Below are 24,369 nucleotides of genomic sequence, written 5' to 3' on the forward strand. Positions count from 1 at the left end.
TGGTTCTGCTGAACTAGTAAGAGCTTGCTCTGAAAATGAAGCGAAGCCCTTTTAAATTTTATAGTAAACCCAAAAAAATGAGATTCTTAGATTTGATACAGTAGAATAAAAATTTTCAGGCATCTGAAAATATTTCACACACACACACATGTATGTATGTATCTACTTCAAAGATCCTATAACCGATTAACTGGTGCTAGAGCATAATCCTTGAAACCAGGAATGTATTTTCTTTGGCTTATGTGTGGTAAGACTTACTGGTTTTGTAATTGTTTCAGCATATTTCTTGTTTGTACTTGTTTTGCAACTGCGAGAATGAATCCTGTCTTGCATTGAAATATTTTTTAAATCCTCTCCTCCTTTTTTTTCAATTGAATAAGGTTTAGTACTATTTATATGGCTGTAATTTAACTTTTTATAGGTGGCCTGTTCTTGTTTTCTTAATCTGTGAATGTTTTGCAGTTTTGTTTTGTGCTTTGAATATATGTTATTTTTTTGGAGTTTGAATTTCTAATCCGAGGATTAGCATTCTAATTTTCTCTTTTCTGCATTTTTTTCTGTATTTGTGCAGGGTCAAGTAGATTTTGACGATAGAAGTAGTTGGGAGTATCTCTTTAAGGACTACTGGATGGATTTGAAAGGGAGGTTGTGTTTCAGTTCAGATGAACTTGAACAAGCCAAAAATCCATGGAAAGGATCTGATGTTATTGCTGGTAAAGAGGAATCGCCCCCTGAATTATATGATGCTAACAATGATGTCGGTTCTGATACAGAAAGTTCTGCTGATAATCTCGAAGAAAGTAAACCTAAAAGAAGGAGGGCGAAGAAACCATCCAAGTTGCTTCCTCAGGATGGGGTTTCACCAAGTGCAGCAGTGGCTGAAGGTTCAGCTGTGCCTGGCAGTACTGAGTGGGCATCAAAAGAGCTTTTGGAGTTTGTTATGCATATGAAAAATGGTGACAAATCTGTCTTATCTCAGTTTGATGTGCAAGCCTTATTGCTGGAATATATAAAAACAAACAAACTTCGTGATCCACGCCGGAAAAGTCAGATAATTTGTGACTCGAGGCTTGAAAATTTGTTTGGAAAGGCACGTGTGGGGCATTTTGAAATGTTAAAGCTTCTTGAGTCCCACTTTCTTGTAAAAGAGGATTCTCAGGCAGATGATCTTCAAGGAAGTGTTGTTGATACTGATGCAAGTCAGTTAGATGTTGATGGGAATGCTGAAATCATAATAAAGGGTGGTAAAGATAGGAAACGAAAAATGCGTAAAAAGGGTGACGAAAGAGGACCTCAGTCTAATCTTGATGATTATGCAGCCATTGATATGCACAACATTAACTTGATTTATCTGAGGCGCAATTTGATGGAAGACCTAATAGGCAATGGTGAAAAGTTTCATGATGAGGTTGTTGGTTCTTTTGTGAGAATAAGGATTTCTGGCAGTGTTCAAAAGCAAGATATATATAGGCTAGTCCAAGTTGTAAGTAAGTATTTAGAAGATCACCCTGCTGCATGACTATCAATGTCGTGTGCATTGAAGGACCTATAGCTATTAAAATTGTAAAGTTTATAACTGGTTTTGTCTACAGGTACTTCCAAAGCAGCGGAGCCATATAAAGTAGGCAAAAAGACAACAGATATCATGCTAGAAATATTGAACTTAAACAAGACAGAGGTCATATCAATTGATATAATTTCAAATCAGGAGTTTACTGAGGTGATTAAATGCTGCGAATTTAAATGATATTGTTGATTCTGTACGAGTTCTTCTATCTAATTGAGAGGAAAACTGATTCTATGATGTCTGCCTTTGTTTATTTTTTTACTGCCCAAAATTATGAATTCAATATAGATCTCTATAGAAATTTAGGCACTCCCTAAGATGGCGAAGACTATTTCTACTCCCCATTTATTGAAAAGTATAAATTTTTCCCTAACATCCTTAAAACTGGGATGATAAATTTGACTCTCAGTGGCATAATGATAGGAATCATAAATTGTCTTTTACAAGAAGTGAGGTTTCTCCAAATTGGCTACTTATTCTATGATAAAAATTAGTTTCAAGGGCAAATGTTAGGAATTCATGCTCTTCACTGGTAGGGGTTTTTCCTAATTTACTACTGATTAAACATTGCTTGTGGTTTGGAAATTCATTTAGGTTTCAGTTGGTACTTCTTATTGATATGAACTTAATTAAGTACTTGGAGTATGTATTTCTTTGTTACAAGGACAGAAAGATAATGTTAATAAATATTAGTTTGACTGCATATTATTGCACAAAGTTAATAATAATAACAACAGTTGTAGTAATAAATAAGTTCTATTATATACATATAAGAATCTACTAATAAGTATAATATTATCATTTACGTGATGATGATATAGATTCGTATGTACAATTTTAATAATATATCATTATAATATTCTAATAGTGTAATATAATAGTACATAGAGATTTTTTTTTTTTAAATATAGAAAAAGAATTTTTTTTAATTGAGAAGAGTATACAACTACAATAATAACAGGTGGGATTGGCTACATGAGTTCCTTTTCCCCAATTCACCCAATCGAAAGCATTTTCCTCTACTAGATTATGGGCTATTAAATCCTTCCTCACTACCTCATTCCAAGTTATTTTAGGCCTACCCTACCCTTTTTCATGCCGGAAACAATAGAAAAATAAAGGAAAAAAAAAAAACAAAGGAAAAAAGGTAAAAAAGAAAAAGAAAGCTAATACAATAGAAAAACAGAATTAAGCCAATATAGCCATATTTTAAATTAATAATGTTCAAGTAGTATATTGAGATATTTATTAATACTATAATGTTAAGCTGTTATATTATGATATTGTATGCTGGTCAACCGCTCATAACTTGTAGCGACTATAAGCATCTTTCAACCATTTAGAGCTCTTCTTGTTTACTGGGTTACAAGTACTAAGACTAATTGCTTACTGAATGTACTTCCTATGTATGATTAGTGATAATAAGTGCAGATTCGTAGGTGGTACAGAGTGGGGCCTAGTACAAAAACTTGTTCCTTTATATTTAAACTTTTTTTCAAGGGCATTACCTGATACTCTTGTTCAATTTTCCAGGATGAATGCAAGAGGTTGCGCCAAAGCATAAAATGTGGATTTATCAACCGTATGACTGTGGTAATTCTATATTTTAGTCTCTATTTTTTTTTTTTTTGGTATGCTTGCCGTGGTCCCCCCACGCCCAACCATTATTTTAAGGAGATCTTTATTTGCTTGCAGGGTGATGTTCTGGAAAAAGCCATGGCACTTCATGCAGTAAGAATCAATGATGTAAGCTCTTGTTGCTGGTGAATATTTGTCTCATGTTTGTATGCATATACACAAAAATGGCAACAGCATTATATGCATATTGGATAAATTTTTTTTTTGATGGATGCTTGAGATTGGATAAAAGTGATTGGTTTTTTACTATAGCCAAACAACCATTTAAGTGAGGGTTTTCTGAAAGCTTTTTTCGTTAATTAGTTTGGCTTTCTCAGCTTTTCAGGTGGTTACAGGATTTTTGTTAAGAGCCTAATGCCATGAACATGGGAAGAAAGTGGGCAGAAATAATTGTTTAGGTTCTTCTAGAAGTCTGTGCAAGTGACTGAGTAAACGAACTTAAAATTCATAGTATTCTGCAAGAAGAAAGATGATAGGATATTTTGTTCAACATTATAGTCATTTGGGAAAGATGAGAATTGATAATAAAGAAATTGAGCAGAGTGCAACTAGTTGCAAAGAGGACAAGAATTAAAATTTTGGTTTCATAGAATGGTAAAACAAAGCATACTGAAAAATTGGGATGAAAATCTATACACGTGACTAGCACTCAAAAAATTAAAAATGCACTTTACTGTCACATGACTTATTTCTAATAAGAAAGACCTATAGTTGTGTAGTTTTTTTCTTTTTTTGGGAAGTCATTTGCTGATAGCAATCTAAGGGGTGATCCGTCATTGACAGAAACAACTTCAAAATGTTAGCAGGAATGAAGCATTTTCATTATGATCTGAAATCATCTACTTATCATTTTATTATTTGAATTTTCATATGTATCAGGTAATAATAATGTTGTAAGGTGGGTGCCATATGGAAATAGTTTTATGGTTTAGATAAAGTGTGGAGGTCCATTGTATTAGACATGCTAGTTGTATGAAGAATGAAATCCAATTGCAAGTTGTTCGAATTGCAGTAGTTGACTTTGGAATTAAAAGTCATGTTATTCTTTATAGAAATGACTGTAGATTTATTTTGTCATGGCTGTCGGCTAGGAGTTGGTCAGGCTTGACGTCCAAAGAGATGGGCGCCTTGAAATGTGACTTGTCATGTGGGTTCCAGTGACCTTGAATTTTTTTTATTTTTTGATTGGTAAAGAGAAACTTTTATTAGCTGGGCATCAAGGGGATGCCACCCCGTGGTACAAAAAGTCATCCACGTTTTAGAGTGTCACAAACATCACGAATTACATTATGATCATTCACAATTTGCCCACTATGTCAACTGGAGACAACAGCAATCCACTGCTCTTTGCAAATCTGAAGCGGAGTAACTGAATCTTTGAAGGCTCTCTTATTTCTTTCTTTCCAAGCACACCAAAGATGGGGAGAGGGATAAGATTCAAAGCCTTTCGCTTCTCCTTGGGGGCTCTGGTGCCTTTCAAAGCCTGAATCTTCCCTCCCATGAAATTTGCAGTAACCCACTGATATGTTCCACAAATTTCTTGTACAGGGGTAGTGGAGAAGAATTTGGTTGACTGATTCTGCATCAGCCATACAAAGAAAACATCTATTTGTTACTCTTAGCCCTATTTTCTGTAGATTGTCTAAGGTTGAAATATTTCCATGTCTTTTATGGAGACTGGATTTGAATACTGGATGTAGGATGTAGAAGTTGTTTCCACAATCTAGATTGCATCTCTGGAGTTAAACAAGTTGAGGAATGAACATACAATGGATTAAAAAATGATTATAGCTTTCTGTCCGTATATTGCCCATACCTGAAAATTGTGGTGGAGTTCAGTTTATGGGATTTGGAAAGGTTTGACACAAGCACTGTTTTTCAGTTTGGGGGTAAAATCCTGCTTCAACTACTTGCAGCGCCCCAGACCCGGGGAAACATGCCATCAGCCAACAAGGCTTTGTGTGAACATAAAGTTGTCTTCTCAACACTTTTATATTCTTAAACTTAATTATCATCCACTATTCTCTTAGTTGTCCCTAATACACTTCAAGTCTTGGGGGTGGACCATATATGTTAATTTGGGGTATTTTCTTGTGTTTTAGAGTCTTAAAGTGGGAATGATCTTTACTCTCAAGTAAACGTTGTCAGTATTTTGGGAATAGTGTTTCTTGCAATTGATAATTTCCTTCAATTTAATAAAATAACTTGGATGATTTTGTTGAAATTTTGTAAATGCTGTTTGCTGTTGTTAGACTTATGAATTTTTTCTTTTGCTGCCGGGGGGGGGGGGGGGCATTTGCTGGGGTTTAATATAGATGAATACATTGATTTTTTACAGTTGATTTTAAGATCCCCCTTGTTCATTATAAAGGAAAACAAAAGAAACTAACATCAGGCTTACGTGCAAAGTTTGTGACTACTACGTCACTTCATACACTATTTATGTAGAACAGCTTACTTACGGTTATACATCCTTGCAATGTTGATTTTTACAGTCATTGTATTAGTATGCATTTGCTGGTTGCAGTGAAAATGCCATCAGGAACATGTAATGCACTCATTCATAGCTGGAGAGATCCTGTGAATAACATCCTCATTTTTGGCCAAAATTTTAGAAGCAATTTATGAAGTTTTCTTGTCATTTGGTTGACGATTTGTCTTGATGAAAGAAGAATGAGGAAATTGACTAATCCATAAAAGGCAAAAAAATAAAAACAGTTAAAGAAATAGCTAGCAACATCATTGCCAATTTCCCATTCCAATTAGCAGCTTAGCATGCTAGTCACTGCAGTGACTATGGTGCTATCACCCAAATGCGCCATCCTACCATCTTGCTTCTCACGGCACTATAAGCATGTCAGTGGTCAACCACCATAATTATTTTTAGAAATATTTCATCAAGTTGATTTAAGGAGAGCTTAGGAGATGTTGCCTTGTGCACTACTGCTATTGCCTGCTGCTGCCACTGCATTTACACCATGTTTTCCAGTACCACTGTCCCTAATACTGCCAAGTCAGATACTCATCCCCAAGTTCCCACCTTTCCAAGAAAATGAAGAAAAACTTCTGTATCATTATTGTGTCCCCCATTTATCTATGTTGAGTTGCCAAATCTATTTCCATCACTACTGCTGCCATAACATTTACTGGGATTCAATTCATTCCAAAACTCACAATTTTTAGAATATTTCAAAATATCAAGTGCATCACTCAACACTGCATTGAATAAATATGACACTTGAGACTATCATCCCTACAGTATCCGCGAAGTATGTCTTTTTCCCCCCCTTTATGTGTGTATGTATATGTATATATATATATATATATATATATATATATATATATATATATATATATATTAAATTATTGTAATTTTTTTTTGGGATAAAAGAACTTTATTAAGAAAGAAAAAAAATTGCAAATAAGAAAGTTAAGATATTCTTCTAAAATAAATAAAAATGATCAAAAAGAAAAAAAAATGATGAATGCAATCTCTCTTTAAATCAGTTAAAGGCACTTCTCTAAAGGCTCTAGAAATGTAACACCAAGTGAAAGACATCCTTTTAAAAGAAATAAACTTATTGAAAGGATAAAAGAACAAAACCAGATGGAATAAAGCATTTCAATATCTCTGAAAATCAATCAAGGGCAGTCTTTTGAAAGATCTAGAAGCATAACACGAAAGAATTAAGGAAACCTTGCACAAAAGACATTAACAACTTACCCCTTATTACTACCTCCAGAAACCCTATAAAACTGCAGGAAAAATCCCTGTAAAGAATATGGGCATGTACCAAACATATCAAACAAGTAATTTCTTGATGCACGGATAACAAAAATAGTGCAGAAACAAATGAGAACTGCCACCAGATGACACACATTGGATAACGCCTTATTGAGGCTTTTTCTGCAATAAATCATTAATATAAATTCTTTTAAGAGCAAAGTGAAAAGAAATCTTTAACTATGAATGGACTCTTGGCTTTTCAAATAACATTCTCAGAGAAAAGGGATTTAGGATAATGAACCAAATGTGAGTGAGCAGAATAGCAAGAGGAAATGCTAGGCACACCAGACACATGCGTCTGTAGGCCAACCTTGCACACGTGTCCTGGAAGAAACTGAAAAGAATCAAGCACATTTGAGGCAAACTACAACAACAACAACAACAACAAATCAAACCTTAATCCCACTTGGTGGGTTTGGCTACATGAATCCTTTTCTGCCAATTTACACAACCATGGGCAATTTCTTCAGACTAACTAAGAGCTATTAAATCCTTACTATCTAATTCTAAGTTATTTTATGTCTGCCCCCTACCCCATTTTCTGCCACTAATGGCAACTAGTTCACTCCTACGCATTGGCGCACTATTTGGTCTATTTTGTAGGTGCCCAAACCATCTGAGCACATGGTCATCAGTTTTCTTCTCATTTAAGTTCCTCCTAAATTAGAGTTCCGAGAGCTCTCCATTTTTCATTGACCAGTAGAAATGAAAGCATTTTGGGGAGAAGAAGGACGATACAAACAACTAAAAAAGGAAAACCTAGAGAAAGGCACATCCTGTTTCCAAACATCCTCCCAAAACAAGAAAGGAAAATTGAGAATCCAAGGAACCTATATATATGGATTTTCATCACTGGGATTAATCCCTTAGCATCCTAACTATTCTGATGGAGGCCATAAATACCGTGGATCACCTTGTACAAAGAGTGTTGGCTCAAAAAGAAATCATCTCAGCTGTTTACGCATCAAAGCAATGTATTTAGGCACTACATTAGCGAGATTTAAACCATACTCTTTCAAAAACTTACAAACTCTATCCCAGCTACCCAGATAGTCTCACTATTTATCCCCACCCTTGACCGTGAGAAATCCCTGCTCTACCTTTCAATTCTGGCAGTCACTCAGAATACATAGCAGAGAATAATTAAAGGAATAGAGTACAAACAACGCTGAATCTGGTGTGGCAACACAAAGAATTAATGCTTCTCTACCGATCTGGACGCAGAAACTTTTCAACCATTAGCTCTCGAAAGGAAATTGAACTTGGATTTCTGTTGGATGGGAAATCTGAAAAGGCCAAAGGCCAATATAAAATAGCTCATCCTTACAAAGAATCAGGCTCGGACGAAAAGTCACATTTCTGGTTGATCCCTAAGTTTGAAGGGGGTCTGGGTCTTGTTAATGTGGTTTCTAAAACATTTCTTTATTTTGGAAATGGAACCTAATTCCTTATGGCATAAAGTAATAATGAGTAAATATGGTTTGCACAGGAATGGGTGGGATTCAAAAGGAAGTGGCAATGTCACTCATTCAAGTCCTTGGAGGTTTGTTTCGCAGGTAGCTTGTCATTTATTTCATTTTACTCATTTCAAAGTGGGGACTGGGGACAAAGTTCGCTTTTGGGAGGATACTTGGGTTGGTGAGTTTTGTTGGAGATGTTGGTGCCGCACTTGTTTGGACTTTTTTCTGTCCATGAGGCACCAATCTCAGCTTTTTATTTCAGTGAGGAGGGCTCTTTTTTCCTGGGATTCCCATCCTTTTTGGGAGTCTCAACGAGAGAGAGGTTGATGAGTCAACTCTTTTACTGTGTGTTGGATTCTTTCTTGCTAAATTTGTGGGAGGACCCAAGGCTTTGGATTGGGTATACTTCGGGGTCCTTCTCTTGAAAGATTTTTTTTTCTCAAATCTTACTAAACCCACATACTGTAGCCCTTTCTTGTTAAATAAAGTTATGTGGAAAGCAAAGGTTCCATTTAAAGTCTGGACTTTCATTTGGACTCTTGTACTCCATAAGACTAATACAAATGATGTGTTACAGATCAGGAGATCCTACAAAGCTCTTAGTCCAGATATTGAGAGTTCTAGTGGTCTATTTCTTCATTGTAAGGGGGCAAGATACAAATGAAATAATCTGTTTTCATTTTTTGGAGAAGAGTGGGTGGCTCTGGAATCTATCTTTGACTTTTTAATGGTAAAGTTTTGGGGCTTTGTAAAGAATAAAACAGGGAGGAATTTTTGGGTTTGTGCTGTTTTTTCAGTGCTGTGGTTGATGTGGATTGAAAGTAATGCCAGACTTTTCAGAGATAAAAAGACCGCTCCTTTTTCTACTCTGGGAGAAGGTCATTTTTTATGCCTCTTTTTGGGCACATTCTTTTGAGATTTTAAGGCTTTTCATTGCCTAATTCCTCTAGTGGCTCTAAACCAATATATATAAGATAATAAAAGCAAGTATAGAAGGTAAAATGTGCGGGGACAAGGAGTCCACCAAAAAAACTGAAAAGAAAGAGAGAAAAAACAGAAAAAAAAAACAATCCAAAGATCACACCCTGAAACTAGATAAAATTAACCAAGAAAACCCCTTTTCAGACCCTTACCGTTATAATTTACCAAACTCCTCAAATTTACTAATTATCTTTGACCCTTCAATTTATGACTTTTGCCACCATCCAAGCGAACTTCAATTCCTTCAACATCACTCAACTTTAAATCCAACTTATCCAAAAGATCTTGAGCTTCTAAATCCTCTTGGAAATTTCTTCCACGGGAGTAGGCAACATTCCATCCCTAAGCCGTAAATTGTTGACCAAACTACCATTTTCAAAAATATACACTCCCTCCAAACCTTCCAACAGGGTCAGGATGACCATATCTATACCCCCTACTTCGTCGCAAGAATCATAAGCATGCCCATATTGTTTTCAAAACTCATCCAACAATACCCCCCACCAGAGTCAAATTCACTCAAATGATCACTTTATGAATCTGAAAAATTCCCCATTTCTTGACCTCCATTGCTACACCCAACCTCCTTTATGAGAGAGTATTCTACTATGCTAAGTTCTCCTCTAGAGTCTCTCCTAAAAGCTTTGTTCCCGCCGCACCAGAGTTTTCTCTGTTCTCATCAAACACCTTCTTCATCTCGGCCCCCATACAAACTAACTTCCGGCAAGCATACACCTTACTACCCTCAAAAATTCAAATTTCAAACACAAGATATCATTAATCTCCCCATAATTGCTCCTGAATTTTATATTTTATTTACAATAACTGCAACAATAGCCTAATATAAAAACCTGTTAACCCACTTCCTCCATCTATCTCCAAAACCTTTACTCAGTACCCTATCGATTGTAGTTAACCCTATCATATGCCTTACCAAAAAATTAACTTGGAAACAACACTTTCATCATAACATACTTCAAAATCTCATTAGCCATCCAAGAATTGATTGCCTTCAATTGAGAGCAGTATGTGACATGGAATCTGTACCTCCCTAAAAAACATCAAGCCTATAAGAAAGAACCTTACTTTAGATTATATGCACAACTGTACTATGCTACACCCAACCTTCTCCTTTATGAGAGAGTATTCTACTATGCTAAGTTCTCCTCTAGAGTCTCTCCTAAAAGCTTTGTTTCTGTCGCACCAGAATTTTTGACCTTCTCATCAAACACCTTCCTTATATCGGTGCCCAAATGAACTAACTTCTGGCAAGCATACACCTTACGACCGTCAAATCTGTCAAATTTCAGACAGAGGATATCATTAATCTCCCCATAATTGCTCCTGATTTTTTCTATCTTATTTACAATAACTGCAACAATAGCCTAATATAAACACCAGTTAACCCACTTCCTCCATCCATCTCCAAAACAGGATATCATTAATCTCCCCATAATTGCTCCTGAATTTTTTATCTTATTTACAATAACTGCAACAATGGCCTAATATAAACACCAGTTAACCCAATTCCTCCATCTATCTCCAAAACCTTTACTCAGTACCCTATCAATTGTAGTTAACCCTATCATATGCCTTCTCAAAATTTAACTTGGAAACAACACTTTCATCCTAACATACCTCAAAATCTCATTAGCTATCCAAGAATTGATTGCCTTCAATTGCGAGCAGTATGTGACATGGAATCTGTACCTCCCTAAACAACGCCGAGCCTATAAGAAAGAACCTTACTGTAGATCTTAGATGCACAACTGTACTAGCGTCGCTAAACTAAAACGTCTAAAATCCCTAACCTTAATCAACAAGTTTTTCTTTGGCACTCTTGTAAAACAACAGTTTATACTCCTTCCCATCACACCATTAGTAAAGAATTTGTAAAAAATTGTTATAAGACTATTCTTAACAGTCTCCCAACACTTTTGAAATAAAATCATGATAAAATCATCGAGCACCTTTTCTGCTTTTTCCATTTTCATTTCAAAAGCCAGCCTTCTAACCACATCCTTCCTAAAAAGTCTTTCTAGCAACCTTGTATTATCCTTATCAATGGGACATCAATTCAAACCCTCTATCCAAGCTTTAAAAGGATCCTTCTCCGAGTCATCTCATCCAAATGATTAACCAATTGAACCCTTCTAGCTGTATTATCATTGGAAACTGAGTTGTCCTTTAACTACCTATCCAACATACCTAACTCCTGATGAATGCCATTTTTATGTCTTAATTACCGAAGACCCCTTGAATTCCACCTTCAGTTTTTCCTCAATAAACCTCAGTCTCTGCACAAAACTGAAATTTGCCCACCCTGAATATTACTATCCAACTACCAAATCTTAATCAAATCACAAAGCCTATGATAAGAATTGAGAGTCTTGAAACAACTACATATTTTTAGACCTAAAAAGGAGTAGGACCCTAATGAATCTAACAAGATTCCAATATGTTAGAACAAGAGTGCCACTTTGGAAGAGCTAGAATTCTAACCTTGTCTTAGGACCTATGGGTCAAGGGACAATCACAGATAGACAGTTTATATAGGGCAAAGGCTTCCCAAAAGGTAACGGAAGTGTATAAAGGTTTTGTGAGAAATCCTAGGCATCATTCACTGAGTAAGATTCATGTAATATACTCCTATTTGATAGAAACAGACAACTTTTCCAAGTGAACTCGGGCCTGGGGTTCCTTTTCCATCATTTGTTGAAGAGCATGAGGTAATCTCTTCACTAGGAAATGCTAGAGTAAACCCTAGTGTAAGAGTAATAGAGTAGGAAGCTCCTTTATGTTGTCTACTTAATGACCACAGAGGAGGTATCTGTCCTCTGGGTTGTTTTGAAAATCACAGTTCAGTCTTCAGTAATTAGTCAAGCAGAGGTGGTGTATTCTGTGACATAAAAAAAATGAACAGTGGCATCTGCAATGTCTAAGAATTATGTCTTGTTATTATTCCTTCACTATTTATATTTACTAGTAGAATATCTGAAAATTACTATCACTCATGGTGCCTTTTCTTCTAATTTAGTGGCTGGAAACAGAGATCGTGCGGCTCAGCCATCTTCGGGATCGAGCAAGTGAAAAGGGGCGCAGAAAAGAATATCCTTTGTCCTTCAAGTTTATTATAAGTTTACTATCACTCAGTTTTGCTTTTATAATTTTTAAGCATTGCTACTGCTTTTTTAATAGACTGAAAATACTTAAATAGATAATGAACTGCTGGTGTTTTGTCTTGTCTTTATTTTTGTTTTAAATAATTTGTTTAGTTTTGGTAGTAACTAGATAACAAGTTGCCTCTGGATATTTTATAGGCAAATTCAGGCAAGCTAGGTGATGGCTTAGGTTCTGCAACATTCAGCATACCGTGCCAAAGAACATTCCATTTATTAAGCTTTCTATATCTTTTTTCATCACTAAAGCTCGGCGTTTGTGGAAGAAATGGATTTTTCAGCTTTCCAAATCCTTATTCACAATTAAAGCTCATCCTTCAAGGTCTCCTCCTTGGAGGACAAAATGAAAATGTTTTTGTCTACATTATTTGAAAGTTTATGGCTTTCATTGCCGCCTTTGCAAATTGGGGGTTAGCAGCTTCGACATGGTGATGGGGAACCACCTATGGATAATTCAGGAAGCAATATCATGCTTGAAGATAAAGAAATTGCAGACTGTTTTAGCTTGGGAAGTCTGGTTATCTTAAGAATTTTAATTAATTTAGGGTTTTTTTTTTGGATATTTCACTAATTTCAGTTACTTTTGTGTCATCTTCCAGTTTTTAATGTCACTCTTTTAGTCAGGGTCAGTCTATTATAATTTCTAAGATTGTGTAATGTGAGAGTCAGTTATGCTATTGAATTGAATTTAGTTTCTCTCACCCCTCTCTCGTGTCTGGTTTCTTCTCTCTCTCTCTGTCTCTCCCTCCCTCTCTCTGTCTCTCTCTTGTGCAATTCTTATTCCTCTTCTTCACCCTTCCCTTCCTTTCTTCCCTATTTCCTCACTCTATTTTCTTCTATACCTCTGGCTTTTTTCTCTCTCCCCTTCTTTCTTTAATGTCATACTTCAAATTGGTATCATTGGACAAATCTTCTGTTGCCATCGCTATATTGGCTGGGCAGTCAATTTTTCCATCCCAAGCCATCTCTCACATATGCATAGTGCCTTAAGCCCAATCCCAAATCAACCACCTAAAATTCAAGCCTCTAAGAAAAGAAATTTACTGCTGCAAAGAGGAAGACATAAGGGCAGAAGCACAAAAAGAAAAAGAAAAAAAAACTTTTTCTGCCCATACCCAAAATTCAAATTTCCAACAGAAGGATAGAAAAAAGATGGAGGGAAAAATTTGAATGCCCGGGGCACAAAGCTCCATGCCGTCCAGGGTTTGGGGAGGGTAGGGGCAAAAAAGAAAAGCAGCCACTGTTTTGAAGCTTCTTGATCAAAAAAGGTGTTCAACCTCACTAGAATTCCCAAAAGCAGCAGTCACCACCATGGAACCTGTCGTCGCCGAACTTATCTTTGAGGAATGCAGCTTTATGCCATCATGAGATCCATAATTGAGATAACCCAATCCACTTTTGGGAAATTTATGCCCATCGAAGACTTTCCAGATGCTATCCATCCAATGTTGAATTGCTTCCATTGTAATGTAGTAGCCCCATCGTCACAAGTCACAACTCCAACAGGTCTGTAAGACCCAGCACTACAACTTCATTTTGTTTGCAAATTCCATCTACTTTTCTTGAACAAAGTTCCCATAATCAGTTCTGAAAAGAAAGGCTTTGTTTCTTCTCCCTTTTGCAATTTTCTGGTGTTTTTGGAAAGAAAGAAACAGGTGAGTGTTCAAAAACTCTTAAGCTGATTCATAGTAGTAAAGAACAGTGGATTACTTCGGTTTTCAGCTGGTATAGTAGGATTGCAATGTAATTTTAGATTTTTGTGGCATCTTGCATGAGGGATGACTGTGTAATCTGGGTTGGCATCCCTTTGATGCCCTTTCAATAAAGTCCTTTTACTGACCCAAAAAAAGGGAAAAAATCCAGCTGTGGTCTACCAATATTCAATAACCCAAGCCAAGAGATTTTGACTGCTTTTTGGGTATTCCCCTCTGATGTGAGAAACTGATGAGAAATTGACCTCGTGCTGGGATATTTTGATTTTGACAGCACTATTTGATTGCCAATTTGAGATTTTGATTGTGTCAAAGGGGAATCAGAGTTTTCTATGAGATTTTAAAAATTTTTGAAGAGAAATTGAATCTGATTTGTGATAAATTGAAGATCTGCTGTGGGATTATCAAAATTATGAAGATAAATTGATCCAGTGAGAAACTGTTCCAGATTTGCTGCTATATTTTGGAGTATTTCTGCGAGAGATTGATTGTTTGATACGAGAAATTGGTTTTATTTCTGAGAAATTGCAGAAAAATGGTTGAGTTGGAGTAAAGAAGGATGATTGATGGAATGTGGTAATCAAGAAATGCTCTATCAGCTTTGAGATATTGAGATTCTTCGCTAGAAATTTAGAGTTTTCATTGAGAAGTTGGCTGAACTTCAGAGAAGACTGTTCTGGAGTTGTCAGAAAACTTCTTAAGAAATTTAGGGTCCTTTTAGTTGTTCAAAACAGTTCCCATTTTCAATTTTTAGTTTTCTGAAGAATTATAAAAATTTTAGATTATTTTTAAGTTTTCCAAGATTCATATTAAAAAGTTAAAAAATAGAGGGTTTGTTTAGATGTGTAAATTTTTTTTTCATGTTTCATTTCTAGATTTCAAAATTATTACCAAAAGACTTGTTTTCCAGTTTTCTAAAAATAATATAAGATGGTGTTTTGGAGCATGGATTTTAGGGATTGGATTTGGATTTTTGGGCATTTGGAAGAAACTCATACAATTTTACTCTATATTTCATCTAAGCCACACATATCCACATCCAAATCCAAGATCCAAATTCCATGCTCCCAAACGCAGGGTAAGAATTCAGAAATCTAGAAAACAATAAATTGATAAATAGATTTAGAAATTTGGAAAACGAGGTGGGCATTTTTGTACTTATTTGAAAAATTGGAAATGAAAAATAAAATTATTTCCACTAGTGAATTTGTTGCTCCTTTTTTTTCTTTTTTTAAAACAAATGTTTTGAAACTGAATTAGCTAACTTTTTTATATTCTTTGGAAACTTGAATTGGAAAACAAAAATTATTTTTCCATAACTAAAGAGGTCCTTAGTGTTTTCCTTGAGAAGTTGGTGGACAACTTTAAGATATGGATCTTGGTGTGTGCTTGTATTCCTGTGAAATTCAATTTATTGCTTCTTATCTAATTTGCAAGCTTGTGAATTTACACTAACTCCTTACTTTTTTATGTTCATCCTTTTTGCTCTTTAAAATGAGCCATTGTCTTAAAAAGCTCCATCAAGGCTTGCCTACAAAGCATGCCTAAACACCTTGAGGCTCAATCTAAAAAACCAGATACCAAAAAGCCAGTGAATTACACATTGAGGCTTATGCATTTGTACAAAAGGCAAGCCTTCTAAGCCTTTTTAGTTTAGTTTTTATGCATTTTGACTGTGTGAATCTCAAGTTAGTCGGCTAGAAAATTTTAGTTACATGTATATATAGAAGGAATGTCGTAATATGAGTTGGTTTTTGGAACTCTTAACCTCAACCTTTCCAATATAATTGAGAGTTGCATCTTAAATCTTGAAAATAATTTGAATTTTGTAATCTTATAGCAATATAGCTGTCTCTTGGCATGATTTATTTAATGAATTTGAGTGAGAATTTTTTAAATGGTCAACAAGTAGTTTACAAATTATATTTTGTTTTTTTAGATTTTATTTATAAGTTTCTTAGGTTTTTTTTTTTAAATATATGTAATTTATTTACATTTTTTGATCTAAAAACAAATTTCTCAAAAGGCTTACACCTCAAAGCTAACAAGAAGAGCACCAAACTTTTTGAGGATAGATATCTTGACTTCTCGTGTCAACTGCTGCTTACATGAGTATCATGATCACATTAATAGTTTGTATATTGTTAATGCACAAATTTTTTGACCCTTTAGTGGATAAGAGTCATGAGTTTCTTTTCGCTATGTGAGTCATGGTTCTTTGTTGGATAAGACTTCAGAATTTTCTTCAATGACCCAAGGAAATATTGATGTTTCTTCCAATCCAGAAATGGAAACACCTCTTTATAACCTTAGTCTTTTTGAGGACTTGTTTGTTGGGATTGAAATGCTTGTTAGCGATTCGATTCCTGAACCGCAATTGTTTGTTGCTTACCCAAAGAATGAGATATAATAGTTTCTTCAATATTGGTACTATTGTCTAGAATTCCCTTGAAATGATCTCTTTTCTAGGACATGTATTTTTTCCATCTAATATTCTTCAACCAACTCTAATAATTAAGTCCTTTTTGAATATGTCCTAAAAGCATATTTACTGATTTAGATAGTAAATTATTATTATTATTATTGGGCGGGGGGAGGCTTCTTACTTTATTGATAGTCTTCTATGTTTGCACTAGATTAGTTAGTGCTTCTTTAGTTCAAGATTTTACGTTGTTGTTGTCAATCTTATCACATTTGGACTAGGGTATGGGTGATATGAAGCTTTTAATTCAATGGAGAATATATTTGCAACTTTCTTTGTGAGCTCAAGGATGCAGTAAAATTTTTGTCATTCTTCATTTTGCTTCATGTCAATGTTGTTCTAGATTGTTGAGTTCTTGTAGTTGCACTATTTCAAAACTTGAGGTCGAGTATTCTCTAACTAGTTGTTTTAACACCTTATATTGGCCCTTGCTACAAATTCACCTTTTTTTTTTTGGGGTTTTGGGGGGGGGGGGGGGGAATTCCCGTAATTGGTGGTTGCATTGCTAAATTGGGTATTTGTGATTTGTGTAGAGTTTGGAGGGCCTTTTTCTAGACCTAATGGGGTAGATTTAGTGGCTTAACTACCTTACGTAGCTATATCTTGCAAAGGCCTCAATACAACACGAGAGAGAAGAAAAAGGCGTGAAAAGAAGGCTAATCTATGGGATTAGCTAGGCAGGTGGCGCCCACCAGTGCACTAAAGATGGCATTAGGGAACCACCCATGTGACACTGGCAAAGGAACTCTTGCTTAACTAGTCAGCCAAAGAATGCCGTGCGGTTTACCACAAGAACACATTCACAGCTGTTAAATGAAATGTAAGTGGAAGTAGTAAGTAATTCATAAAAGCAAATGACAAGCACATAGTAAACACTGAAGCAATGTAATTCGTTAATAACACCTTTGTAAGCAGTGTGTGTTCGGCGAAGAAGGCAAGTAGGCTAAACACTTTTAACACAAGCTAATGAGTTTTACAAAGATGATGAACGCTCAACCGTCCGTCCTTGGGCACTGAGCGGTAGGTAAATAAAAATGATTCGCCAATGGTGTACCGGTGAGCGATTTAACCATGCTAAACCTCTCCAATACCTTCTCCACAAAATCACCCTGAGACAACCACAATCTCCCTGCAGTTCTGTCCTCAAAGCTACCCTGAGATAACCCTAATCTCCATGCAGCTTTGTCCTTGCGAATCTCCAACCCAAGAATCTTCTTGGTCGTACCCAAAACTTTCATGTCAGATTCTTTTCTCAACAGAGTTTCCAACTGATTAACCTCAATCAAAGTTTTCCCAGCAACTAATGTCATCAACATAAAACAACAGAAAAATTTCCCACTTGCATCCTATCGCTCTCTTCCCTTTTGGAAGCTCCACCAACTCCCCACATATGATTCTTTTGCAATAACTCCATCACCTTAACCATAGCACTCATCCATCTATTTTTCCCTTTGCTATGCATCGCATCATGAAAAATAGTAGGAACCTTGCTAGTAGTAATGAATGCATAAGACACCAGATCATCAAATTCATACCTGAGTGGTGACCTGATAGTGCATCTGGGCCCACTGTGATCTTGCTGATCTTCCAAGTTAGAACTCCCTGCATTATGAACAATGTCATGTCTGCCCTAAGTCTCCAACTCCACCTGCATCACATGCTCATTGTTGCTACAGTTTTCTGGTACCTGTTTCTTTTCATCTTCCTGAGTACGTTGCACCATGATTTCTCTCCAAAAACCAGGTCTCCATTGATCATCACCTTGTTTGCCATTCAATCACACAACTTGAACCCACCTTTCTTATATCCTAGAAAGATGTACCGTCTAAACATTGCACAAAGCTTAGATCTCACCTCACTAGAAACGTGCATGGCTGGACATCCAAGCACTCTCAAACCAGAGTAGTCTACCGCATTACTTGTCCTAACCTCCCCTGAAAATTTCTCATCTAGTGATATCCTTGGCGATCGGTTAATCAGGAAACACGCCATACTCATAGACTTTACCAAGAAGTTCCTTGCAAGTCCTGCATACAACCTGACATGCTGCTTACAAAACTCCTTGAACTGAACCAGCGTACTCAGTTCCATTGTCTGACCTAATGATCTTTCTCTTGGTCCGGTTTTCCACCTCAGCCACAAGTTAAACTTGGCAAACATCTCTGACTTGTGCCACATGAAGTACCCCACAACCTTTCGTGACAAACTCATGAAGTACATATGTTCACCCCGTGATGCTATCCTCACCGATCCACAAACATTTGAACAAATGTAGTTAAGAATACCCTCCGTATTGTGTGTGGTTGTTTTACCCAAAACAGTATTACCTGACTTAGAATATGCAGTTGCTGCTCCACCTACAACTGTAGTACCTAGCAGTCATAGATATTTTCGCTAACTTCTGTCCCTTCATCACCATCAAGTCGCCTTCACACACCTTCATTATCCCACTTTCAAACTTGTAACTATACCCGTTACAATCTGAAGTGCCCAATGAAATCACATTCTTCCGTAGATTCGATACATGCCTTACATCACATAATGTTCTCACAACACCATCATACATTTTAATTCTGACATTTCCTATTCCAATAATTTTGCGTGAAGCATCATTTCCCATTAGAATAGAACCAGAATTTACTGACCTGTAAGTGTTGAACCAATTTCTATTTGGTGTCATGTGATAAGAACATCTCGAATCTAGGATCCAAGAATCCGTAAGGCATTCTGAGCTCGATGAAACAGAAAACATATCACCATCATTGCTCCGTAAGTCTCCTTCTTCCACTACATTTGCAGATTTTGACGAACCGTCTTGATTTTTTGCATTTCCCTTCTTCCACTCCGGACACTCCAGTTTTATGTGCCCAATTTTCCCGCATTTAAAAACACCTTATGTCCTTTTTCTCAGATTGCGACCAAGACTTATTACCACTCGATCCGCTTTGGAACTTGCTTCTCCAATGCTCCTGGTTACCCTTCACCACAAGCCCTTCAACTTGCGAAATTTCATCGCATGCTATTTTCCTTTGATGAAAACCCAACAGAGCGCTTGTTACTTCTTCCAAATTTAGGGTTTCTTAGCCTATGTTAGAGTCGTAACCAGATTTTCATACGTGTGAGACATAGGTAAGAAATTTAATAGCATCAACGCCATGTCTTCTTCCTCGAACTTCACATCAACCCGCATCAAATCACTTACAATCCGATTGAATGCATTGATGTGTTGGTTCAAATCCAAACCTTCCGCCATCTTAAGCCAATACTATCATTGCTTAAGAAACAACTTGTTCGATAAAGACTTAGACATATATCGGCTTTCTAGCTTCTGCCAAATTGCCGCTGGATAATCCTCATCCATGACGTGATACAACACGTCTTCGGCTAGACAAAGTCTGATAGTCGCCACAACCTTCGTTTCCAATTCCTTCCAACTTGTTTCATCCAGGCCTTCCGGTTGACCTCCGTGTAAAGCCTTCACCATATCTTACTGTACTAATAGATCTTTAACCCTTCTCTGCCATAGTTCGAAGTTTCTTGTTCCATCAAACTTAACAACATCAAACTTTGTAGAAGAAATTCCAAAAGCCATTGCAACAATGCGTTGATACCAATTTGTTGTGAAAACTGAATGCACAGCAGAAACAAATGATCTTACAATGCAGAAATCATAGTGAAATATACAAAACCAAAATCATACAGAGTATAATGAAAGTAATAAAACAATGACACGAAGAATTACGTGGTTCGGCAATGCCTACATCCACGGGAGCAATCAACAATGAATTTTAACTATCTTGTGTCCAATGACTTGAACAACCCAGAGTTACAACATAGACCATGTATATATAACCCTCTCGGTTGTTTTCCCCCCGAAACCCAACCCATACAACTTCTCAAATTCAAAATTTGAAAACCAACGCTAAGTTACTGAGCCAAACCGTCGCCGGTTTTGTACCGAGAGCAAACAGTTGATAAAACACTGCATAATAGTCAACTGTTTCTTCACATCTAGACAAAACCGTTGATGGTTTCAGGGAAACCGTCGACGGTTTCACGGTTTGCTCTTGCAAACCACAACTGCTGTTTTCTAACATGTTTTCTCATTTGTACATGTGTTTCACTCAACATATGAGCCACATAATACAACAATATGAACATGGACTAATCTTTTACTTGATTGTTTATTTTTAAATAGATTGCATCAGTGTTATAAAAAGGCTCAATCAAGGCTCGCCTCTAGATAAGGCATGCTTAAAACGCCTTGAGGCTCAATCTAAAATACCAAATACTAAAAAGGCTAATGCATTACATGCCAAGGCTTACGCATTTATACAAAAAGCACGCCTTTTGCGCCTTTTTAGTTGCGGTTTATGCGTTTTGGGAGTGTGATTCTCAAGTTAGAATTGGTTAGAAAATTTTAACTACATGTTTGTACAAAAGGAATGTCATAATATGAGTTTATTTCTAAAACTCTTGAGCCTCAACCTTTCCAAAATAACTGGACTTGTATCTTACTTCATGAAAATAGTTTGAGTTTTGTAATGGTATAACTATCTCTTGTCATGATTTATGTTATGTATTCAAGTTAGCAATTTTTGAATGGCCAAGTATTTTGCGAAGTACATCTAGTTTTTCTTTTTTACGTTATATTTGTGATTTTCTTAATTTTTACTTTATTTTAAATATATATAATTTATTTAACAAATTTTTATCTTAAAAGACAAATTCTCAAAAGGCTTACGCCCCAACGCCTTAGGGCTTACGCCTCACCTTTTGGGGGTTAAAACGCCTCTCCTTACGCCTTCGCCTTTTAAAACATTGGATTGCATTGTAGTGGATATTTTATTAAATTATTCATTCACTCTATTTATTTATGAATCTTAAGGGTCACTTCTTTGGAATCTTTGTCATATATGAGGATGAGTTGAGTCACACAAACGATTCCTCCAAGTATTGAGGTAAGGTTGTGTAAATCATGCCTCCACATGCCTAATATGGTGTAAGCCTTGTGTGTTGGGTGGTAAAACAAACTAAAAACACTGCTCAACATTGAGCCCCAAGGTGTGCTCGGCTAAGATATTTCATGATTTTGCGTGGTTTGAGGTAATTTCTTTCAAACGTTGAAGTATTGTCAAATCTTGCTATCGATCTCACTACCGTTAATGTTGACTAACTTATTCCTCGGTAGTGCAATATTTGGCCTATGTTGCAAGTGCTTAAGCCATGTTAAATGCACTCTCTTCTACAAGTGTTATACTCTCGGCACATTCCTTAACTTACCTTTTAGAGTTATGCCACCTATCAACTTTAGCTATCTTGTTAATGTAACTTCTACTTTTTGGATGTATTTTTTCTTAGTTGCCCAAAATTTGGTCCATATGGCATAGTTGGTCCTATAGTTGGCTTAGGGAACTTTTCTTTTAATTTTAATGTTATTCTATGGTCACATAGTGCAATCAAAGAACTTATCCTTTTTACCTAACCTATTGTAACTGTATGTGTTACATTTTCAATTTCTCCTTCAACTTGTATTATAGATCCAATCATCCAAGCCACCAAGGTACCGAAATCTAGTAGTGTTAATAATTTCTTGACCATTGAGATTGCTTCAATTTGCATAATAGATCCAAGATAAGGGGATGTATTGAGGCTAAAAATTCTTGAGCATGGAGATTGATATTTCGTCCAATATTTTTCATAAAATGACTAAAATTACATTCATGTATTATACCTTCTACTTAAAACGAAACATCTGTGCTAAAGCACCTTGTTACAATTCCAAGTTAGATTCTTCCCCACTTCGAGTTTCATCAATGAGGACAATATCATATGCAAATAGCATAATCCCATGGAACCTATTTTAGATGTTCATAATAAGTTCATCCATGATGAAGCAAAATGATAAAATACTCGATGTAGACACTTCATATACACCATTGTGATTGTAAATTCCTTAAAGACTCAACACATAACCCTAACACTTGTTATTGCCCATCTTGCAATTTTTATTTTGTGCACTTTTTTGAAGCCACCATAGAACTTTTTGAGGGTACCTTTAGATAGTTTCAAGATCTCCTAGGGATAAAGTCATAAAACTAAGACATATATTTATTTTAAATTCTTGTTTCTATCTGTAGTCTTTGTATAATTATACCTTCCTAAAGTTATGTTCTAGGACTGATAAGTTTTATTTCATGGTAGCTGTTACAATTTTTAATATTTCCCTGATTTTTTGTATATAGCTGTTGTACTTGTCCTCCATTCTTATGCAATTCTCTTCATCCTTATAACTTTCTTAAATAAACTAACTATATTGCTTTGTCATCTGCCAAGCATTTCCAGGCTTCAATTTGGGTGTCATTACTCATAAATTCTGCTTTTTCTAAAAAAAAAAAAAAAACATTTTTTCATCTTGTTTAATGTCATGTTTAACTTAAATGGAATTAGTGAATCAAGATCTAGATGGATCCGTATCTTTATGTCTATCCACGGAGAATTCATTCTAATTTGCAAATAAGTCTCAAATTTTTAGTCTTTTCCTCATTTTTCAATTCTATGTTTAAACCTTCTATTTCATTTTCATTAAATAGATTATTAAAATAAGCTGGTCATCATTTTTTTTTTTTTTAATATGTTCTTTGAATAAGACACTGTCATTTTGATATTTTTATATATTTCATAGTACGAAAAGTCTATTCTTTCTTTCTCTAGCTCTAATTTTAAATGCGTCTTTTTCTCCTTTAGTACATAGTCTAGCATGTAAAGAATGAATTGATACTAACACCCACACATGGACACAAACACATTTTGCATTGTCTTTTGCCTCTCTACTTTCCAAAGTTTTACATATTCTACATTGTTGCATGTCTTAAATCACATTTTTTCTTTTCCTATTTTGTGTGTTGGTTGGGTATCATATATTTTGAGGTGAGCCATGACTCAATCCAAACCTGAAAAAGTGAGGGGTTTAAGTCGTAGAATTTGCCTTTTGAAACCTGATGATAGGCCCTTTTTTTAAAGCCAAATTTTATTATTTTGCATGTTTATTATTTCTATTTCTTGTTTTTTTTTTTTCATTTCTATATAATGAAAAACATATTTTGACAATGCATTTGTTTACATTGCTAGTTTTTTGTTTCTGTTAGTTTTTGGAAAAACCTGAAAATCAGATTTAATAGTTTTCAAATTTTTTACGTTGCTAGTTTAATGTAATCTGCCTTCAAGAAACTAAGTAGATGGGGGAGAAAGCTAGAGAGATTGAAAAATTAGGATTCAAACTTTGGTACACTGGAAAAGAAAATAAGAATGGGGTAGGAATTATTGTAAACAAAAACTTAAAAAATAGCGTTGTAGATGTCAAAAGAGTAGGGAATAAAATTATAAAAATCAAGATGGTCTTAGGCTAGGAGATAATAAATGCTGTTAGTGCTTATGCTCCTTAGGTAGGCTTAGTAGAAAACCTTAGGTTATGTTTGGTTTGCGAAATGCCTATTCCTAGGAATAAATTAGTTTTAGTAGGTTAGTTACATTTAGTTATACAAGAAATTATATTGTTACTAC

The 24,369-nt window shown here is 35.6% G+C and overlaps 1 protein-coding gene across 1 annotated transcript in view; it reads left to right on the top strand.

Moving 5' to 3' along the window:
- The window catches only part of LOC131156443 (zinc finger CCCH domain-containing protein 19), a 47,137-nt gene that overhangs the window by 10,048 nt on the left and 12,720 nt on the right, over window positions 1-24,369 (top strand). The window contains exons 4-8 of the mRNA XM_058110139.1: window positions 572-1,487; window positions 1,593-1,720; window positions 3,101-3,160; window positions 3,263-3,313; window positions 12,471-12,541. Coding sequence (XP_057966122.1) covers window positions 572-1,487; window positions 1,593-1,720; window positions 3,101-3,160; window positions 3,263-3,313; window positions 12,471-12,541 — 1,226 coding nt within the window. The remainder of the gene's footprint in view (window positions 1-571; window positions 1,488-1,592; window positions 1,721-3,100; window positions 3,161-3,262; window positions 3,314-12,470; window positions 12,542-24,369) is intronic.

The sequence above is a fragment of the Malania oleifera genome, chromosome 5, assembly GCF_029873635.1.
Source record: "Malania oleifera isolate guangnan ecotype guangnan chromosome 5, ASM2987363v1, whole genome shotgun sequence".
Taxonomy (NCBI): domain Eukaryota; kingdom Viridiplantae; phylum Streptophyta; class Magnoliopsida; order Santalales; family Ximeniaceae; genus Malania; species Malania oleifera.